This window comes from Pithys albifrons, chromosome 2 (genome assembly GCF_047495875.1).
Source record: "Pithys albifrons albifrons isolate INPA30051 chromosome 2, PitAlb_v1, whole genome shotgun sequence".
In the NCBI taxonomy this organism is placed as follows: domain Eukaryota; kingdom Metazoa; phylum Chordata; class Aves; order Passeriformes; family Thamnophilidae; genus Pithys; species Pithys albifrons.
In genome coordinates, this window is record NC_092459.1 from 87027712 (window position 1) to 87048222 (window position 20511).

Genomic DNA, 20511 nt, shown 5'->3' on the forward strand with positions numbered 1-20511 from the left:
ATTATTCTCCTTGCTACAGAATACAACAGACCCCACTGAACCAAGAACAGAAACGCCAGAGGTAAAACAAACCATTGCTAAAATTGAGCGCAAAATTAGTTCTACCATGGCATATCGCTATGACCCACTGTTGCCTATTTGTCTATTTGTTTACAACAAACAGATAGAAGTGGCTGTACTAATAGCTCAAACATCAAAAGAACTACAAGTTCTGGAATGGGTTTTTTGCTCTGCCCGGTTAAGAAATACCATTAACCCTAGATTTGAAGTTATTGGCTCTATGCTAATAAAGGCTCGCAAAAGGTTGAGGACCATCTCGGGACGAGAACCAGACAAAATTGTATTACCATTAAAATCTCTTGATCTGGTTGCAGAATGGTCACTGCAATCTGTAACTTTTGCGCTTGCAGTGAATGGTGTCACCATAGATAACCATTATCCAAAGTGTCCTCTTTTTGACACCTCCCTAATAATTGAAGAGCGACTTCTGCGAGTGTGGGACCCCATTCCTGGAGCTATTACATTGTTTACAGATGCCAGCAGTAAAACAGGTAAATATGGCTATGCCACACAGAAAAATGGTCAGTGGGACTTAGTGATTGAGCAAGCACACGAGTCTGTGCAACATTTAGAGCTAAAAGCTGTAATTTTGGTATTTCAGCATTTCTCTTATCAGCCTGTTAACCTTGTTATTGATTCTCTGTATGTAGTAGGAATTGTTACTAGAATTTCCCGTTCCTTATTAGGGTACGTTTCAAATTCAAAACTGCAATCCTTGTTCATCACATTGTGGAATTTAGTTGAACATCGTCAGCACCCCTTCTGGTGTACTCACATACGCAGTCACTCGGATGGGGAAGGCATACTTGTTCAAGGTAATGCATTCATTGATCAAGCTGTTTCTGCTGCTGCAGTCACAACACTAACTCCTTTTGAACAAGCTACCCGGTCACATTCCTTTTTCCACCAATCAGCTAAAGCCATACAAAATGAATTTTCTTTGTCACGATCACAAGCCAGGGCTATTATTGCTTCCTGCCCTGACTGTGCCAAAATAGCACCCATTCAGTCTGGAGGAGTTAACCCACGAGGGTTAGAAGCTCGGAAAATTTGGCAAACTGATGTCACTGAAATTGTATCTTTTGGACATTTAAGGTACGTTCATGTATCAGTTGACACTTGCTCTAAGGCCATGTGGGCCACTGCTGACGTCTCCACTGCTGCCAAAGCATGCATCAAACATTGGCTCAGTGCTTTTGCTGCATTGGGTAAGCCTGACATTATCAAAACAGATAATGCTCCAGCATATAAAGGCAAAATATGTGTCACCTTTTTTAATCAGTGGCAGATTAATCATGTCACTGGCATCCCCCATAACTCTGGCGGACAAGCAATCATTGAACGCCACCACCAAGATTTAAAACGCATGGTGTCAGTTTTAAAAAGAGAGGGGGAAATGGAGATGCGTAGCCCACAAAATGTACTGATGAAAGCTTGTTATGTTCTAAATTGGTTAAACCCAAGGGAGACTAATGATCCCCCAATTTTTTCACATTTCTCAGAAAATTTGCGCAATTTCTCAGCCTCAGATGTTCAAGTTGCAGTGTATCAACCTGCCTTGAACATATGGAAAGGTCCATTTCAGCTGATAACGTGGGGCCGTGGATACGCTTGTGTATCTTCAGATCAAGGCAGTGAGTGGATACCAGCAAAATGGGTAAAGCCCTGGATCCGAAAAGGCCCAGCCAAATCTGCAGGGAACAACATGCCTGTTGGCCCTGCAGATGGCACGGGATCCACAGCTCACTTGACGGGCAATGCTGACACATGAATCTGTGACTGGTTAAGAAAAGGTCTAACTTCTGACCAAAGGTTAATTTCACTGTTCAAAAAAAGTTCACAAAGTGCCTGAAGTGACTGAATCTCAAGGCTTTTCTCAGTCTACGACGGCCGCGTAAAACTGAGAATTGCTCTTGTGAAGTGGCATAGGGAATTAGCTCAGCTGGACTGAAGCTAACCCTTGAGATCACTGCACTCAGACACTATTTATTAAAATTGTTGTTCTGTTTACCATGGTCAGTGTGGTGACGACCACACAGAAGGACCATAAAGTCTCACGTGAGAAAAGTTTTCTTGTTTTGCACTGATTGTAATTTATAGCAAGTTGTTGTGTTAGTTCTGTGTTATGTTGTTTGTATTTTCACCTTGTTCTTTGAAAGAAAAGGGGGAGATGTTGCAGCCTCTAATTCAGGTGGATCTGAGTGACCACCTTACAGGTTTCGTTTTCACCTTAAAAGGACATGTTTCCAGCCTTGACCTATGGAAGCGGACATCCGTACCTGGGGCGGGGTCAGTTAAGGTGATAAATACCTGTGGTTTTGAATAAACTTGGGATTTGCTTTACATCACATTGGTGTGTGCAGTCCTCACTAGCGCATGGCGGCAACAGCCTTCTCTCTCCATCAGGATTTGTTTGTGCCTCTCTGTCCCCCTCTCATTTCCTTGGATCTTGCATCTCAGTGTTTGGTTGTGTCTCTCACTGCAGCTACTGAAGTTTGTTCCTGAAAAGAGTGATACTGACCTGCTGGAGGAGCATAAACACGAAATTGAGCGCATGGCCCGTGCGGATCGTTTCCTCTTTGAGATGAGCAGGTCTGTTTGATACATTATGGGAAAGTTCACGCAGAACTTCTTGGAAACAGCTGTAATTGTTACTGAAAATGGATTATCTGGCACTGGGGGAAAATGTGCAAGACATTGTGGGCCAGCATGACACCCTGCACTTGCCAAAAGCCAACAAACGTTACAAATATTTCCATTCATGACACAAACCTTTTTACTGATGATAAGCACTCTCTGCATAAGGACCAGTACTCTGACGGCAAGCAGAAATTACCTCCTCTGCCTAAACTTGTTCACACAAAGGAATTCAGATTCAAGTATTAGAGGTAGTGTAGCCAGGGGTTTAGGATTTCATACAGATCCCTTTTTTCATTCAACTATTCTGTCTCATCATTTTCTGAACCTCTTTGTTGTTCCAGTTTTGCTACACCCCTGATGAGAATTAACATCCTGTTCTGCTAATTGAGGTGCAGCTGGCATCTCCCATGACTCATATTTTGAGAGTAATGGGAATTCTGTCAGCTCCTCTTTTTCAGCTAAAACCAAAACATGACTTGGGGTCCTCCATTTTCATAACAGGGTTGGTTATATAGTTATATATATGTTTGAACTATGTCTGTAATCCCATGGCTAGGCCTCATTGGGCTGAACATGCAACTATTAGATTATGTGGGCAGCATACCAGCCCTGAGCTTCAAGAGTTCCAGTTCAGTGTTGGCTTTCCTCTGCCCTTCATGCAGGATTGACCACTATCAGCAACGGCTGCAGGCATTATTCTTTAAGAAGAAGTTTCCAGAGAGACTGGCAGAAGCAAAACCAAAAGTGGAAGGTATGGTTAAAGCTTTTGCCAAATTTTGGGTAAAGGGGCAGGTAAGGTCAAGAGAGGCTTATCTTCAAAAGAGATGCTGTTTCTTCAAAAGAGATGCTGTTACATGTGTGCTATGGTTGTAGAGCCAGTGACCCAAGGCATGTCATATCCTGAAAAATTAATTCTCTCTGACACTCTTCTTGCACTCATTGACTTAATAAAGTCAGTTTCATGATTGTTACACCGTAAATATGACCTGACAGATGTGACAGTGTGCTATCAGGCAGTGCTGAGCTGCCAAAAACTTTCATGGCCGTTCCATGCAGGTCAGCCTTCCCTTCTCACTCTCAAGTCCTTGCACCTTCCCTCTCAAAAGGGCACTTAGAATAGATGCCTCAGAACACTGATATTCTGCGAATATGTAACTTAAAAGGAGGAGAGGTATGTGGCTTCTGTATCACATCCATGGTTATTGCAGAGAAGAGGTGAGTGTATTATACTCCATGCTTCCAGATGAGCTCAAGTCTTCCCCCTGTTCTCATTGGCTATGTTTTTAGAGTGTGAGATCCAGGAGAACAAGCTTGATCCTATATTCAGAGGAGCTAGATGTATTTTCCTTATAGTTGTCCTGATTCTGTGTGTGTGAGAGAGCAGGAAGGACCATATGTACACAGATAGTTTTGCAGCATTTGTTGTGCAATAATCAAATGGGCATTTCAGAGTACTTCAAATTACAGGCTCAAGCACGTTAAACATCCGCTGAGAAATAACCTGTTCTACTCTTTTCTCTCTTTTCAAGCCATTCTTCTGGCATCCAAAGAGCTCATCCGAAGCAAGCGTTTGAGGCAACTCCTGGAGGTAGTTCTGGCCTTTGGGAATTATATGAACAAGGGCCAAAGAGGAAGTGCTTATGGCTTCAAAGTCTCCAGCCTGAACAAAATTGCAGACACCAAATCCAGCATAGACAGGTAGGGTAGAAGGCCATAAATGCATCTGTTACTGTGCTACATCTCTCATCCTAGTAATGAAAATGGGGTTTTGTTTGGTTTTAGCTCTGTAGACAACTGAAAATAATGTCTTATTTGGAACTTAAGTAATGCTTTTCACTCTAAAAGATTCTACAGCAATTAAGAATGGCTATTAACACGGCACTCAAATTCTACTGTTTCTCTGGGTAATCCACATCTTTTGTTGGATTGTGTTTCTGCAACACTATGCAAAGATGACAAAATGCAGTATTTCACAAATAACTGAAATAAGTTTGGGGAGAAGGAGGATTTCTATGGAATTTGCCCTTTATACCAAAGTTTTATGGCCATAGTTTTGCAAAAAAGAAAACACAATAAACTCTGAGCACAGTTTTGTCTTCCATGAAACATTGCATGTTTCTGATGCAGGACTGTCATAAACTGTCTCTTTACCTGCACCAGTAATGGAACCACAAGGCATATCTCAGAGAGATTGATCCTAGTTGTATTTAGAGCAGATAAAGAAAACATCTGGTTTGGGAAGGTGGAGCTTACTGTTTATGGACATGTACTGCTGGTCTTCATAGTGCTACTCCATATTTTGTCCCATATTCCTGTACTGGTTCTGGAAATTAATCCAGCTGTGAATGGGGAGAGAATATGACTTTTGGACACTAGCAACACTACAGTTTTCCTTGGGGATCTCTTATACTGGTTCTTCCTTGACTGTAGTTTGGGTAAAATGACTTCAGGCTGTGACAGAATGAATAATGGCAGTAAAAAATACAGGAAATTCATCCCTATATAATAGAATTTGAACTTACAGAGTTCTGTTTTGACTACAACATCCTTTCCGTATTCCATGGCTAACACTTGTATAGCTAATGTTTAACTTTTTTTCTTCCTTATTGTAGCTTGGCTTGATTTTTTTCATATATTAAACATTCTGTGCAGGTTCTGTTCTCTCACCAGTTCCCAGCTCCTAGGCTCCAGTCTGTGTGAAGCAGTGGCCATCTGCTTTCTTCCCTGTCAGTTAATCACATAACACCCACCTCAAGTAGCTGTTATGGCTGGCTGTTCTCTGTCCATGCAAAATTCATCATTTACTTTACAAATTTTCTTAAACCTTCTCCTGCATCCCTCATTCTATCTGCTCCTACTTGAGCTGCTGCTGCTTTTGTAGTAGTGAGCCTGACAACTATTCATGCATAAGCTAAGCTGTTTCACTACTGCAGGAGATTTCTTTGCAGCTTCTTCAGTCTTCAGCAACCTTTCCCTTTTCATACTTAACTCTTAGATTTTTTTCCCACATTGCCTGAGTACAGCTTGCTTCTCCCTTACAAGTTAGTGCCAGTTTAGTACTATTAGTTGTTTATTCTCTGAAGTATCAGGGACTAACACTATACTTTGTTATGCAATTTTCTTTTCTGTTACACCATCTACCAGTTGGATGAAAGCATGCTTATGCTTCTAGAATAAATTAAGATACAATATATTGCTTAAGGTTTTAGGAAGAATAGTTCATAAAGGACTAATTTATTTTAGTCTGTTATACTTTCAGTAAGAGAGCTCCTAATTGCTGATATAGTGTTTGTTTTGTTCAGTCAAGCACATTTCCTACTTTTTCACTGGTTTGTCACAATCCTCCCACCATTCTTTCCTTCTCATGGCTATCTTCCTTCTCATTTCTCCCTTCTTTTTTTTTCCCCTTAGGAACATTACACTGTTGCACTACTTAATTATGATCTTTGAAAAGAATTATCCAGATATCCTTGATATTCAGTCTGAGTTGCAGCATCTTCCAGAAGCAGCAAAAGTCAAGTAAGTCCAATGCTATTGCTTGTTCCCAGAGACAGATTTTCCCAGTGATTTCTGTTCGCTTAATTATCAGAATTTTTCATTTCTGTCTCATAAACTCAAGGCCAGCCTTACAGTTGAAATGTCTTTGTTGTAGATAACTAAACTGATAGCTTTACTCAGATATGCCTGTATCTACTTTGTTTCTGAATCACACATTGTAACTAGACTGGCTGTTGTTTGTAATTCACTTACCATATTCTATGATTGTTCATCTCAGTCATGCTATTTTTTTCTGGGTAATTGCAGGTTTGTTTCCAAGGCAGTCAATTAGGCACAGAGGCTACAGTAAGCCTTTTTTGACAACATTGTACAGACTTCTGCACAAATCAGTCTTGCACATAAATGAGGAAAGCATCATACTTTCTTCAAAAATTTCAGTGATATTTTTTTCCATTTCTAGAGGTATTTGTGAAAAATTAGTACAGAAGCCATACCCCAATATACTAGCTTTTTTTTTTTCCCATAACACTGCTCAAAAAATACCTTTGCATATTATTTTTCCAGCCATGATTCTTTGTGTAAGGAACTAGTCCAACCAATGAAAGACAAGTGAGAAATAAATGTATTTTCACATGTGAAGGTATTTATTAAAGCTTTAGTGGTGTTTTTGACATGCAAGCTACTACTCACCAAATACTTGGAAGAGTTGCCTGCTGACTCACAATAGGTACTAGCTGGTTATCTGGAAATTAAACTCTCTTTTTTGCTTACAAGTCCTACAAAAAAGAAACTCTTGTTTGTATGTGATGAGCAGAAATTCAGTGTATTACTTGTGTCTGGGGAAGCATTTACTGATGTTATCAGTACAGTTATATGCTCAGTTACAGTATTAGCTAGCCTGGACTACCATATGGTAGAAGTGCAGATGGAAAAAACAATGTTTGGACTGTGAGGAAGATGAAAATCACATGTAAATGTACTGCTAATGGGATTTAGTAGTTACATGGTTCAAGAATCATATGTACTGATAAGCTGAGACTCCAGCAATGTGTGTGCTAAAGCTGAGGTCCTTGCTTATGTGTCAACTGATCACTGCAAGCTGCCCATGTGCCATGCACTCCTTGTTGAAGGGTCAGGCTCAGCTCACAGAGCAGATATTCTGAGGGCAAACCCCCTCTTCTACCCAGGAAAATCCCAGTCTTCAGTGTGACTACAGGCAAGCAGGGTTTGCCTTGTCTTACATCTCATACAAAAAGCAGCACAGAGCATTAACAGACCCCCTTCCCCTCATTTCTAATCATCTGGTGTGGCTGGTGCCAGAGGCCGGATACCAGACTCGATGGGCTGTTCTGCTGCACAGTTCCTGTATCCCTGTGTAACACTGCTCTTTTTGTTTCATCTGCTCTGCTTCTGTCTTCTGCGCAGCCTAGTAGAGTTGGAGAAGGAAGTCAACAACATAAAGACTGGATTGAAAGCTGTTGAAGCTGTAAGTATCTGAAGATTTCCAAAGTGCCATACTTAAAATATCTCTCTCAGAATCAGGGGCTCGATATATTTTATGATAAGAGAAAGTGGGCTTTCTTTTTCATTCCTTTCCATTCCATTCCATTCCATTCCATTCCATTCTACTCCATAATGTATTAACCAAGAAAAAAACAAATAAAAGCTTCTTATGTGGATCTCCAGCTGATGATCTTAGCAGAGTTGAGCCTAATGAAAAGCTTGTTTGATCTCAGCCTGGAAAGTAAAAGGACAGTTTGACAAATGGTGTGGACTGAAAGAAAGAATAAAATTCTTGCTCTTTCTTACTGAGTGAGGGACGGCTACTGAACAAGTGTTTCACATGGCCCTTGGAGTAGTAGTAAGCAGGTAGTGCACTGTTACACACAACTCTAACCTCTCCTGAGCACTCGTTGGGAAAGCAGAGGACAGGATGGACACTAGTTAAAGATGAAGCAGCTGAGCTGGCAAGCAAAGTAACAATGGCAGGGTTTTTTTCCTGCTACTAATGAAAGCCAGTTGTTGGGAATTGCATTGGGTGGTTTCTGTGTAAGGATTGCCTATCTACAAGGAACTAACACAGAACCCTCCTGTTCTTCTCATTCACCATGAGACAAACAATGATGAATTTATTTTCCTTTTATTTGACCTGAGTATGTTTTGCCTATGAGGGTGGAGGAAGGGATCTTTGTGCTGTCAGCAACTCCCAGGATGTCTGGCTGTCACCAGTAGTTCATCATGTCACTAGCCAGTGATGTTCCCCTTAGAAAAACACAAAAACCTCACAACTTTCTCAACCTTATTTCTGGATTGTTTGGGTAAGGGAGAATGAAGTGGAGAGAAGAAATACTGCTGCATACATGGAGTACAGTGAATCAAAAGTACCTGTAAAAAGAAGGCTGACATGGGTTTCATGTCATGAACAGAGGCCCAGTTTTTGACTGGGACAGACAATTCACCCCATTGAAATATGTGCACCTAATTATGTTTTGCTTTTTCTCATCAGATTATTTGTCCTTTTGCTTTTACAGTAATTTTTTCTTCTCTTTCCCACACATGGGTTCCATGGGCAATCTCTCCTTCTCATAAAATCATCATCTTCCAGCCTCTGTCTTCTCCCTGCCATGGTATTTTTCTTCTGGGTCTGCCAGCACCTTCCAGTCTGCCTGCTCAATTCGTGGTTTTCTGGCGTGTAAAAAGCAGCGCTATAGCAACAATAGAAGATCACTATTAGGTGGAAGAGGGAGGAGGGGAAGGTGCGATTCTTGATTCCATTCCAGTCTGTTCTCACCACAGTCTTGGCCCCAGTGACTGGTGTTTCTTCAAGGCCCCTTAAGAAAAGAAAGCTAAAAATAGTTTCACAGTCTGATGTTCTTAAAGGTACTACTAACAATTTGCCTTGCTGGACTTGCAGCTTCTTTGTAAAAGTGAGACATACTCATTTGGAAGACATTCATGCAGCTGTTGCCTTTGTGTAGGATGCTCCCAGAAGGACAGCTAAGTAGTGGAAGGGAATTCTGTCAGCAGAGCCCTTCTCTCACACAGCCAGAAGATGATAACCATCACTTGAGAAACCACTGCCATGGCTGAATCATTTCATCTCTCTAGAGAACCAGCAGCCCAGCCCACCAGAGGCAGTTCTGGCCCCTGTTGTTGTGCTATTATGATTAGTAGAGACCATTTTTAGAAGATACAGAGGAGTTTTGTTACTCTGTGGCATTGCTCTCGGACTGATTACTTAGTCATGCTGGTTTCTTTCATGGGTTTTTAGAGTTTTTGTACATTTTGGAAGAATTACTCTGCAGGAAAGAACTGAATATGAATTTGAAGAGCAGACCACCTAATCTTAATTTTACTTTGAAAAACATTGCTCTCCAGTAACAGTCCCAAATGCCATAGCTTTCAACAGTGAGTAAAATGACAGAACTGTTATACTCACCTGCTTGGAAAAGGGTGGAGGAGAAGGTCAAGCAACTTTCAGCTAAAATTAGCTTAAAAATTAGAATGGGCGAGAGTGGCTGAAAAAATATGCATAATTCTTAGAAGCATGTATAGGCACATTTTTTGTATGGTCCAACTCAGAACAAAGAAACAATTAATTGCAAAGTGTTGTAATAAGCAGTGCTCCCAAGACCATCCCTTGTGATGTGTTAGTAAACCAGTGGAGAAGAGGATGTAATACAAAGCAAGGAAAATAGCACTTTAAAGTGAGATTCCTTTGACCACCTGCTCATTGCTTTTCTTGCCCCTTTTCTGCCTTGTGCTCTTTCTAACACATAAGACCAAAAGATACACCATGTCTGACTTTAGACTGTTGATGGCCAAAGTAATTCTTGCAATTCGGCAGCACTGTTTGGAGCAAATCCCAAGATGTTTTGCAGCATAGATGCTTATAAACCTACCCATTTGGCTCTGTGAACTGCTATTTTGATGACCAGTGACAGAGAGGACCCAACATGCATCTAAGCTGGAGCTGCAGCCAGCACAAAAATATTTTTTTCCAAAGGGAACAGAGGGTCAGACTGTAACTTGACCTGCTGTTTCATGCTGATTTCCCTACAGAGAAAGTAAGGCTCTATCATTCCCACTGATTATCCAGCTGAGAATAAAGATGAGGCCCAGATTATGCTTTCATTTTCCCCATGGGACTGCCAACAGCACACAAGCCAAGCACAGGCATGGGGGACTGCTGGTCTCACTATAACCTAGTTGGTTTGAGGAACTCCTTAGCTCTCTCTATGCTTCAAGCAGAGTAAATAGAACAAGAGAAGAGATAGCTGTGGGTAATCTTGGCTTACAATTAAAAAACTTGAGCCAGAAAGAAAGAATCTGACAATATTTTTTTCTTTCTGTTGGTAGCAGACAAATAGAACTTAGTTTCCTATGGTTTTATGTCTTTCTCCTTTTACCATAACTCTTCTTATTGCAATAACCTTAGTTTATAAATGTGACTTTTATGACATTTAAGCTAATGTTTGTTGGATAACAGGGTGCTAGCAAATGTTGCACATGTTGCACATGAAATCTGCCTGTTGTTCTTTACTGAGAGAACTATTTTTTGCTGCTTATCTAGTGCTCTTCAGAGAAATAAAGGGGAGATCTAGCCCATTTTTCCCAGTGTACAGCATTTTGAGTCACCATGGGAAGACAGGATGGAGGGAAGCTCACTATTAAAAATTCCAAATTTCCTTGCTTCAGAGAGATTTTTGTTATTTGACATTTGGGGAATAAAAAAAAAGGATGCAGCACTTCATGTACTTGATTTTTAAATTATAAAGTTACTTTCAAAGCTCAGTATGGTGATGGCTTTGGGAGTGGTTGTTGCTTGAGGATAAATGGAACTGTAACTAAGACCTCCCTTCATCCCACCTTGGCCTGCCCTCTTCCCCATAATAGGCAAAGCCTTTGACATAGTGAGAAAGTGGTGGATGAGTTACAGCTTTGGTTGAACGTGTGCAGAGTGGGAGCAGAGTGTGCTCTGCAGTGAGTGAAATAGATGGGCTTCCCTGCTTCTCTCCTTGTTAACCAGGAATCTTTGATGCTTGCCTGTCTGTATCTCTTGCTTCTTTCAGGAACTGGATTATCAGAAGAGACGCATGCGGGAATCAGGGGACAGGTTTGTTCCTGTCATGAGTGATTTCATCACTGTGGCCAGTTTCAGCTTCTCTGAGCTGGAAGACCTTCTTAATGAGGCTAGAGACAAGGTAAGATACCTTTTGAAGTGTTAAGAGTTTCATTGGCTCAATCAAAAGCCTGAATCAAAGTGGAAACAGCAATTTCAGATGCTGGGACTATAGTGAAAATTTAGTAGACACTAAAAATGGTTTAGGCTGAAGTTTCTTACTTTTCCAAATTTGGCCTATATCCATTTAGAATATATTTTAGAATTAAAAGAAGGTTCTGTGCTCTTACCCACTTCTTGCTAATTTTCCTTAACATTATTCTTATATGGCATAGAATTGTGATGGCACTATCCATAACAGAATGTCACACCTTGCCATGCTGTTGAAAGGAATGTCTTTTAAGTGATCACTGAAAAAGGAGTCCTTTGTTAAGTAGCGATGCTGATCTCATATCTTTTTACCTTCTGCTTCTAGCTCCATCCCACAATGTTCATTCAGCTGGGGACATTTGTGCTGTATTTCTTTCCTTTGAAAATGCACCTCTTGGTAGTTTGGTGCCCTGGTTTCACCTGGGATAAAGTTAATTTTCTTCATAGCATCTGCACAGTGCTGTAGCTGATATACCTGATCTTTTCCACTTATGCTTTTCTGTTGTTGGATGCATTTCAGTACAGGGATAGAAATCCCAAACACGCATGGTTTGTTTGATGTTCTTGGAACTGTCTTGCACAACCACCATCATGTGTGTGTGTGTGTGTGTTACTCTTCAGGTGGTGCTGTGATCATTTTGTACTTTCACTGTCTGCATCTCCATTACCAGAACTGTATAGCTAAGGAGATGCTTGTTCATTGCTCATGGCTGGAGTCTGGCACTAATCCCTGTGTGTCTCAGTTGAATGAGGAAGAGTTTATATGTAAAGATCATAAGCATATGAAAATGTTTAGAGAAGAGCAAGTTCTAAAGTAAACAATATGTAATGGCAAATCTGCCCTTGTTGGCTGGCATGTTAAAAGTTCTTGGCTTTATAAAGCAAATGTGCTATTTCTTTTGGATTGAATTGTTAGCACTCCGGTGTCAGTCCTTGTAGCATTAAGGAACCTGTTGCATTATTAATGAAAGCTGTGCCATTGGATCGGTAGGCCTTTGAGTTTGAAAATACAGGCTCAGGATCTGAACAGTAAGACTCCTCACTCATTTCCCTTTCCAGTAATGCCATTCTGTGATTCAAAAGCCTTTCCTTGCTGTGGAGATAAAGTTGGTAATAGTGACTGGCAGCTGCAAACACCAGGAGCTACTGGTTTTCAGAGAGGGCCGTGTGGCAAACGCCTGTGAGGCAGTAGATATTGCCACACTCAGAAGGCAAAGCTGGGCAGTCTAACACTACTAACGGTGTAAAGAAATTCTGAGGAGAATAACGCGACTAATTTTTTTGGAATCTATAGAATGGTTTGATTTGGAAGGGACCTGAAACATTATCTGGTTCCAAGCCCCCCACACAAGCCATGAGGAAGGATATCCTCTGCTAGACTGGATTTCTCAGAGCCTCATCCAGCAGGGGGAAAAAACTTCCAGTTTTCTTTGTTGGCATGTTGCTTGAGAAGATTCCAATTATTACCAGTATAATAATGTTCACACCATACTGACACTATAATCACAAAAATATAATTCACTTTCTGTGGCCCCTCTGAATTTACTGACAAAAACTCTGTTTTCTGTGGTTTAGAGGCTTCTCTGTTATGACTGGGTAAATTTTTCAATTTCATTATAGTTAGGCACGCTTCTCTGAAAGGATATTCGCTCTGTCCATGGTTTAGATTGTGCATTTTCAGTTTGGTGTTATAGATGGTGGTGCTCCTTGCTTTTGGCACGCTAGGACAAAAGCCCAATGCAGATTCTTTACAGGTTCAGTTGCGGGTTAAAAACCAGCGAGTGGTGCATGTCCAGCACAGCAATGCAACTTTTCCTGTTCAGGCACTTGCAGGAAAAATACCATTCTTCTGCTTTAAAAATAACCAGAGAAACTCCCTACAGACAGACCAATATGTCTGGAAGTTGTTGCATGCTTTTTTAGACATAGCCAATGTAAAGCACTCGACATAAAGAGATGTTTTATTTTAATGACTATAACATGCTTAGGAAACATTACTCTACCTTCTCCTCACACACCCTTACTATGTTTGAACACATGCCATTTCAACTTTTGCTCAATCTATGGCTTCTTCCACTGGCAAAAAGCTGCTTTTGGACTCCTGTAAGGGAACTGTCTGTCCTTACCAATGTTGAGCTATTTCTAATGTTTGCTTCATATTATTTTGGCCCTCTCTTCTTCCTCTTTTTTAGTTTTTTTCTTCAAAGAAAAAAAAAGGAAAAAGAAAGCTGGAAATTTTCAACAAACCAGATGTGCTTCGCAAAGCCTATAACATCTTCCAACCTCAATGGGCTCTCTGTGCTTATTGAATCACGAGCTTTTTTTATTTTACCATGGAAATCTACTAGCCAATTAAAGAAGGAGGGGGACCAAGACATCTGATTATCCTGTTCTTTTTTGATTGCTCAAAACAGAACAAATTGAGGGGAAAAAAGCCAGTGGGACAGGGAGGACTTCGAAAAATACCATAATGAGACTAGGAAGAGCTGGTCTGATTCAAGGATTTATTATTATTAATAAAGCTCTAGTTTTAACAGCTGGAATTGGATATCCTTCTAAATATAAATGTGGCTAATTGATTACCCTGAGTTAATCAGAGCCATGTTTGCTCAGCTGGGAGTTGAAACAATGTAAGTTATCTTTTCAAACCTAGGAAGTTTTTTATTTTTTTTTAAACTTCTTCACTATTAGCAGAAGTAATTTCTTCAGTTATGGAAACAATCCATTACTAAGGTGTGGTGCTGGCCTTCTCAGCAGATGATATTTTTCACAATCCCATGCAGTACTTTTTCTGACCTTTTTGCTTAAACAGAACCATTCATCGTTAGTGGCCATGGGGAGGAAATGATATTTTAAATTTAAAAGGCCAGGTTGTCAGATGCAGGCATCCCTGTTTGCAGAGGAAGCCTTGTAACTGTACTTATCTTCATGCAGTAAACAGATGGCTTGGTTAAGAACTGATTGAAAACTTAGATCAGCTCTTTTAACAGGATCCCTAACACAGCTGGTTCTTGTTCTTTTTGTGTTTTTCTCACTTTCAATACCACTTTATAAGGGAGTATATACATTAGATCAAGAGCTAATGTTTTCTGCCATTTCCCGTAAACTTGAAGGTAGGGGAAGGAGAAAGTGAAACTCTGCCCTGGAATCCTTCATCAATTTTTACGTGTTTAAACAGACAAAAGCTTGACTTTTTTAAATAAGAAAGATGGAGTTGAATTTTGTTTGTGAAAATTTTTCCTCTGTTTTCTCTGGGGGAGTAACAATAATTCCCAAGCAGAGGTACAGTAGCCTCCCATGGTATGAATTTTATTTTCCTGCTTGAAAAGGGTAACATTTGCCCTGTATGAAGCTTTACTACGTACTTAAATATTGACAGGTCTGAACTTAGATCACTAGACTGCTTCATAACTGTTCTACTTTGTGCTTGGTTTATAACAAACCTCGTTGTAAGACATTTGGATCATCTTAGGAGAACAAAGTCTGCTTAGTCAGATGTTGCTGTGCTGAATGTCAAACTTAAGCCTGTGGCAGAGGCCACAGCTGGGGCAAGGCTGATGAGTTGGTTAGGAAAGTGTCCATTTCCAGTCTTTTTGATGACAGTTCCTCTCAAACAGAGTGTTTATCATGATGAAGAAAGGCATTCAGAATCTGAAATGCATTTAATAAGCTTAGCAGCTATAGTAACTGTTTTGAAGAACAGCAAGGCAGTGAAAACAAAAATCCATTTAAGAAAATAGTCATTAGTGTCAGAGTGCTATGAAACACTCAGAAATACTGTAGTCCAAGTGCCAGTTACAGGCTGTGCACTTCAGTTGTGCATTTTGGGGAATGGTATTTTCTGTCAGCCACCAGTAAGGTAATGAATAAGGAACGGATCAGGACAGAGAGGAAGTCAAGATGAGTTGTGTTACAAAAGGCACCACAGCCTGCTGTCAGAAACATCCATTTGGTAAATAAATCACAGTAACTTTGAACTTCTGATGCTGCAGTGCAGGTTGCTATCTAACATATGAGGAATGTTTAGAGCACCTGTATCTCAGTTTCGGGGCTGCCAGACTCCTGTTGAACTCCTGGGAGAATCCTTTAAGAGCATTTAGGCACAAGGAGAGCTGGGCTCAGTCCTGCCTGAAATTGCCAGGACTCTTTCCATTAACTTATCTGAATCTCTCCCATAAAGAGAATGGACATTTATTTGAACTGCCTCAGTACAGAAGTGGTATATTCATGACAGCAAACTCAGAATTACTTCTCTGTGAGACACACTTCATGTTGCATGGCTACATGGTGTAATTCATTCATACATTGGCTCTTCCCGCTACAGACAGCACAGACAGCAGGAAATTTTTATCATGGCTGTTTTTCCTTCTCCTCATAGAGCCCCATTCCTGCCATTTCCAGAGCTCTTCTGCCACTGTTTAACATTTCGTTGGCAAGCACAGCAGAGTTTGTATGTGCTGCTGTCCCGCTTTCCCTCTCCTTGCTAAAATGGCTTTTTAAAATAAACAACTGTCTAAACGATTTGCTTTGGCAAGAGGATAAATTCAGTGGAAAGTTTGGCAGAGGAAGTAGAGCTGGCACTGAGCTTGTGGACCTGTTATATCATGGAGCTTGGGGGCCCTTATGGTGTGGAAATGAATTTTTTAATGAAAAAAAGATATACCATCCTGTTTTACAGTGGAAAACCTGCTGAAACATAGTTTTCCATCTTGCTTTTTGCCCATCTCATCTGTCCCCAAATGACTTTAGGAACAAGCAAGTTTCAGCACTTGTTCCACACTATTACAGCACATTACAAAATTCTGGGAAGGGTTTTGGACACACAAAGATTTAGCTGCAGATTTCACAATTGTGAATTACAGCAGGTACTGTTTGGTAGGGAATCTGCCCATGGAGCGGTCAAGTGATTTATACAGGGTGACACAAATCCTGTGATGGAAAGCAGAAGAGCAGACTGGGGTCCAGAGCACCTTGGTCTGTGACTCTATGTCCTGAGTGAGGCAGGCAGTGTGGTTTAAGCCACTGTGGGCAGGCAGGACCCTGGGCTTCATACCAGCACTGGGGAGGCCATCTGCAGGAGCTCACTGTCCCTCATCCTAGCACAAGTGCTTTGAAAAAGCACATGTGGTTTCAGAACCAGAGTTACAGAGAAATAGAAGAAGTAATGAAGCCAGAGGTGTCTATTGTAGTTTAAACAGTGAAAAGACAGCATGTCTCTCTTTTTCAATAGTGCATTTATTTGATGCAGTGCCCTACAGATATGAACAACTGTTTTTTTGCTGTTTCCTGTATCAGATTAGTGGGGCGACACTTTCTGTTCTGTAATGAATGGAGAATGGAAGGCTCAGAAAGAAGCATGAGTTCCCAAGCCACATCATGGGCAGAGCTGGCAGTGGAGGCTGGATCTCCTGACTTGCCTTCCTCTGCCCAGTCAGCTTTTTCTTCAGAGGAGGTAGAGAAAGAAAGAAAATGTTTACTTCAGTGAGCTGCAGATATTTCTTTTGTAGTTATTTTAGTATATCTAGCTCACAGAATTTTTGCTTTACAGTAAGTGATTGTGAGCTACTAAGCTCTATGTTATAGGGCACCAAAGATGGGCTGTCCTCAGACTCCTTGTGGCTGCTTAGAGAGCACAACACCTTGTACCCATGAGTGTCTCAAAGGCTCCCAAGCGGCCGTGTCTTTCCAGCACAGCAACACTGTTTTTTCTCTGACTAGCAGTGGGGAGGCAGGGGCAGAAGCCCCTCTTGCCAGTGTGACAAAAATAGCTGATGCTAGTAGTTGGGTGACAGGCCACATGCAGAACATTCGCAGACAACACCACCCTCTAATGGAGACTTCCACGTATGTAGGACCCAAGATCCCCACAGCAAGGACCCCTACCTTTTCAACCCCCAGCTTCCTCAAGAGACTAGAAAATGCCTGTGGATGTTCATGAACTCAAACCAACTCGTTTTCTATGTGTCCCTTCACTCACCTTTGCTGAGCATAGGAGGAACACAGGGGACAGCAGCCATCTCCTGTGGGCTGCCCCTGGACTTCAGGCTTCACAGGAGTTTGACAGGCCTTTCTTCTAGCTGGCAGCTTTAGTCACTGCTCCTATTTTTTGCCTTATTTTCAGTTTTCACAGGAGTTAACAATAGATTAAATGGGAAGAGATTCCAGGTAGCACATCCCCTGTGAGCAATGAGCTTTAGGTGCTCCGTGTGTTCAAGCAGAAGATGCAATGCCTGTGCTGAAGTTGTTCTCTGGTGCTCCTCTGCCTCCCTGGCTGATTGTCACACTGGTGCAAGCAAGACAAGAAAACAGAGCACATGGAGATGCTTTATCTCCCTCTGTGTTATTTGAAGCCTATATTCTCTCTGATGAAGAGCTGGTACCATTTCAGTGTGGTTTACTGTGAGACTGCTACACTTTCCTATACCCAGAAAGCCTATGTGTACATTATATACAGATAAAATTACAGAGAGCGATGGGGAGAGGGTGTAGGTGTGCATACTTGTGTGTATGTCTTCAGAGGTTTCAGCATAAAGGAGTTAAATAGAGAAGTAATCTGTTGCTGTTTCCATGTAGAGTTTCCTTCAACTCCTGCCATGTTTGGTAGCTCAAGGCAACTTGCTTTTCTTCCAACACTTTTTTCCCTAGATTCTTTGGGTTTCTTTGTTTGTTTCTGGCTGAGAACACTGCCTTTCTAAAATAAAAAAGAAGCTATTGCTTCAAACTGCTTTGTGGGCCTGGCAGAGAAAGCAGAGAAGGAGAGATGCTGAATCTCTCAGACTGTGCCAGAAAGAAGCTGCTTTCCTTGGAGATTTCTTCCCCCTGCAGTTGACTGGGCCACATTGTTTATGCTTTACCTGGTACAGGGCCAGAGGGGTTTAGGAGACCTGCTTCCAGACTCATTTTTTGCTTGGGATTGGAGCTTGAACATTTCTTACTGTCTTTTTCATTCTAAAAGAGCGTCCACGTAAGGAGAGGGAAACTGGGTTAGTTAATGAGAGCTGAATACATGCTTGGGAGAGTTGGAAGGAAGTCTGTGAGAGTCCAGGTTTGGTTTTGTAAATGTAGAGGTCTGTAAGGATGCTTTGCTGCTCAGTGGTGGTGTGCCAAAGTGCAAGATAGGGCAGCTGTGCATTAGGGCGCAAGTATGGTCAGGAATGCATTTCTGGTGCTGCCTGTTGCAGTACAAGGTGTGTGAGTGAAGGCAGCTGGACAACGTTACAGCTTTTGGAGTTGTGTCCTTATGTAGCACAGTGTATGTGTGCATACATACTGTTGACAGACTATATATGCCTGCATTTGAGTGCATTTTGGTGAGTAACAAGCCATGGTTGTGAGTGTGAGTGTGCAAAGAGTACAACTACTGCAGGACTGATGCCCAAGAGCCAGGGGTTGCTGTGAATTTACCATATCCCAATCATGACTGCCCTGTGACTGAAGTCCTGCCAGTTGGCTGCCTCCAAATGCATCCTGCAGCCTCAACATTTGCCTTTCAAAATAAAAACCACTTGTGATGTATTCACTCTCTTTTAAGTCTGCCCGGGAGCCCTGGCTGCTTTTCCTTGCCCCACTCTTATGCCTTGTCTGTCTGTAGTCTCCTCTCTCCCAGGCAACACCCTGACTCAGAGGACTCCAGAGAGATGGATAACATGGCAAAAGGTTTCTTAGAGGACAGACTGTAACATTGTTGCAAAACTCCCTCTAACTCCAGACATTTTAAAAGTGGATTTGAAGGGAAGGTAGAAGGGAAAAGTGTGGACCAAAACTACTTGTTTCCCCACCTAGATCAGTCTTTCATGCCCTGGCTGTCCCACAGTTGCAGCTGAGATGTGTTCAGATGGTAGTCCTCTGAAGTTACTCTATTACCCTCAGGCACTAAACATGGGGGTTTTTGTATAAGTAGACAGTTATGCTCTCCAGGAACATTGCCCCAGATCACCCAAAGGATATCCAGGAGGGCAGATTCTTCAGGGATAGAGGCACCTGCCTTAAGGAGAAACACTTCTGTTGCTGGGGGTGGTTTCTATTCTCACTGTGTGAATGTTCAGAGTGTATTGAATTACATGTGTGGTTACTCATAAGCTATCCTAGCTGTCTTCATCAAACTGCCTGCCTAATTCTTGCTCTTTTGTTTTCTGCCCCTTTGACAGTATGCCAAGGCACTGAAGCATTTTGGAGAGAGCGAGGGCAAGATGCAGCCAGATGAATTTTTTGGCATCTTTGACACTTTCTTACAGTCGTTTGCGGAGGCCAAGCAAGATCTGGAGAATATGAGGAAGAAAAAGGAAGAGGAGGAGCGCAGGGCACGCATGGAGGCCATGGTGAGTATCTGGGCATGGGAAGGTGTTTCCTTCCATTGCCTTTTCATGTCTTGGGAGAAAGGTTGAGAGAGCCAATTCCAGTGCTCATGTCCCATCACTGTCACTGTTTCATGTTGTTCTCCCTGCTGCCTCTTCTTGGCATCATTCTCTTTTTAAATGATGACATTTTTCTGCTGTCTCTCTTGTCAGCTGTCAAGGACATACTGTTTGGCTTCTAAATTACTCTCTTTGGATTCAGAAACCAAATCTAGCCCAGGTAGTTCTGCCCTGGCACTTTGCAGGATGCTGTTGCCCCTGCCCCATGCCAGACTATTCTGGTTTTCAGCTGCAAGTGAAGAAGCCAGATTTCCCTCAGTCCTGCCAAGCTGGTCAGCTTCCAGTCAGACTCCATTGTCATCTGCTGTGTGCCTGTCATCTGACAGTGTACAGTGACACAGCAAATGCCCTGGCACCTGGTGCAGCCACACCAGCAATATTTCTCTCTGGCAAGCTTTAATGCCTTGATTACTGGGGCTGCATCCAGCTTTGACATGGCAAGAGAGCTTTTGTACGTTGTGGATTTTGCTGCGGCAAGACAGATATGTGTGTCCCCAGGGGTTCCTGTGAACCAGCCTCCCACTCTAACCTCAGCCTCTGTGATGCCTGAGATCGCTCAGCAGTCCCTTGCCTCCTTCCCCTCTGCTGGCCTTGTAGCCCTGGCTGCCACCACATCCCCAGGCCTCT

At 41.9% G+C, this 20511-nt stretch overlaps 1 protein-coding gene across 7 annotated transcripts in view; it reads left to right on the plus strand.

Annotated features, from left to right (window-relative positions):
• DAAM2 (dishevelled associated activator of morphogenesis 2) overlaps nucleotides 1-20511 on the plus strand; it is a 215156-nt gene that overhangs the window by 187223 nt on the left and 7422 nt on the right. For all 7 annotated transcript variants that reach the window (XM_071576849.1, XM_071576831.1, XM_071576823.1 and 4 more), the window contains 7 exons: nucleotides 2546-2652; nucleotides 3363-3451; nucleotides 4230-4398; nucleotides 6112-6219; nucleotides 7624-7684; nucleotides 11271-11402; nucleotides 19618-19788. In XM_071576849.1, coding sequence (XP_071432950.1) covers nucleotides 2546-2652; nucleotides 3363-3451; nucleotides 4230-4398; nucleotides 6112-6219; nucleotides 7624-7684; nucleotides 11271-11402; nucleotides 19618-19788 — 837 coding nt within the window. The remainder of the gene's footprint in view (nucleotides 1-2545; nucleotides 2653-3362; nucleotides 3452-4229; nucleotides 4399-6111; nucleotides 6220-7623; nucleotides 7685-11270; nucleotides 11403-19617; nucleotides 19789-20511) is intronic.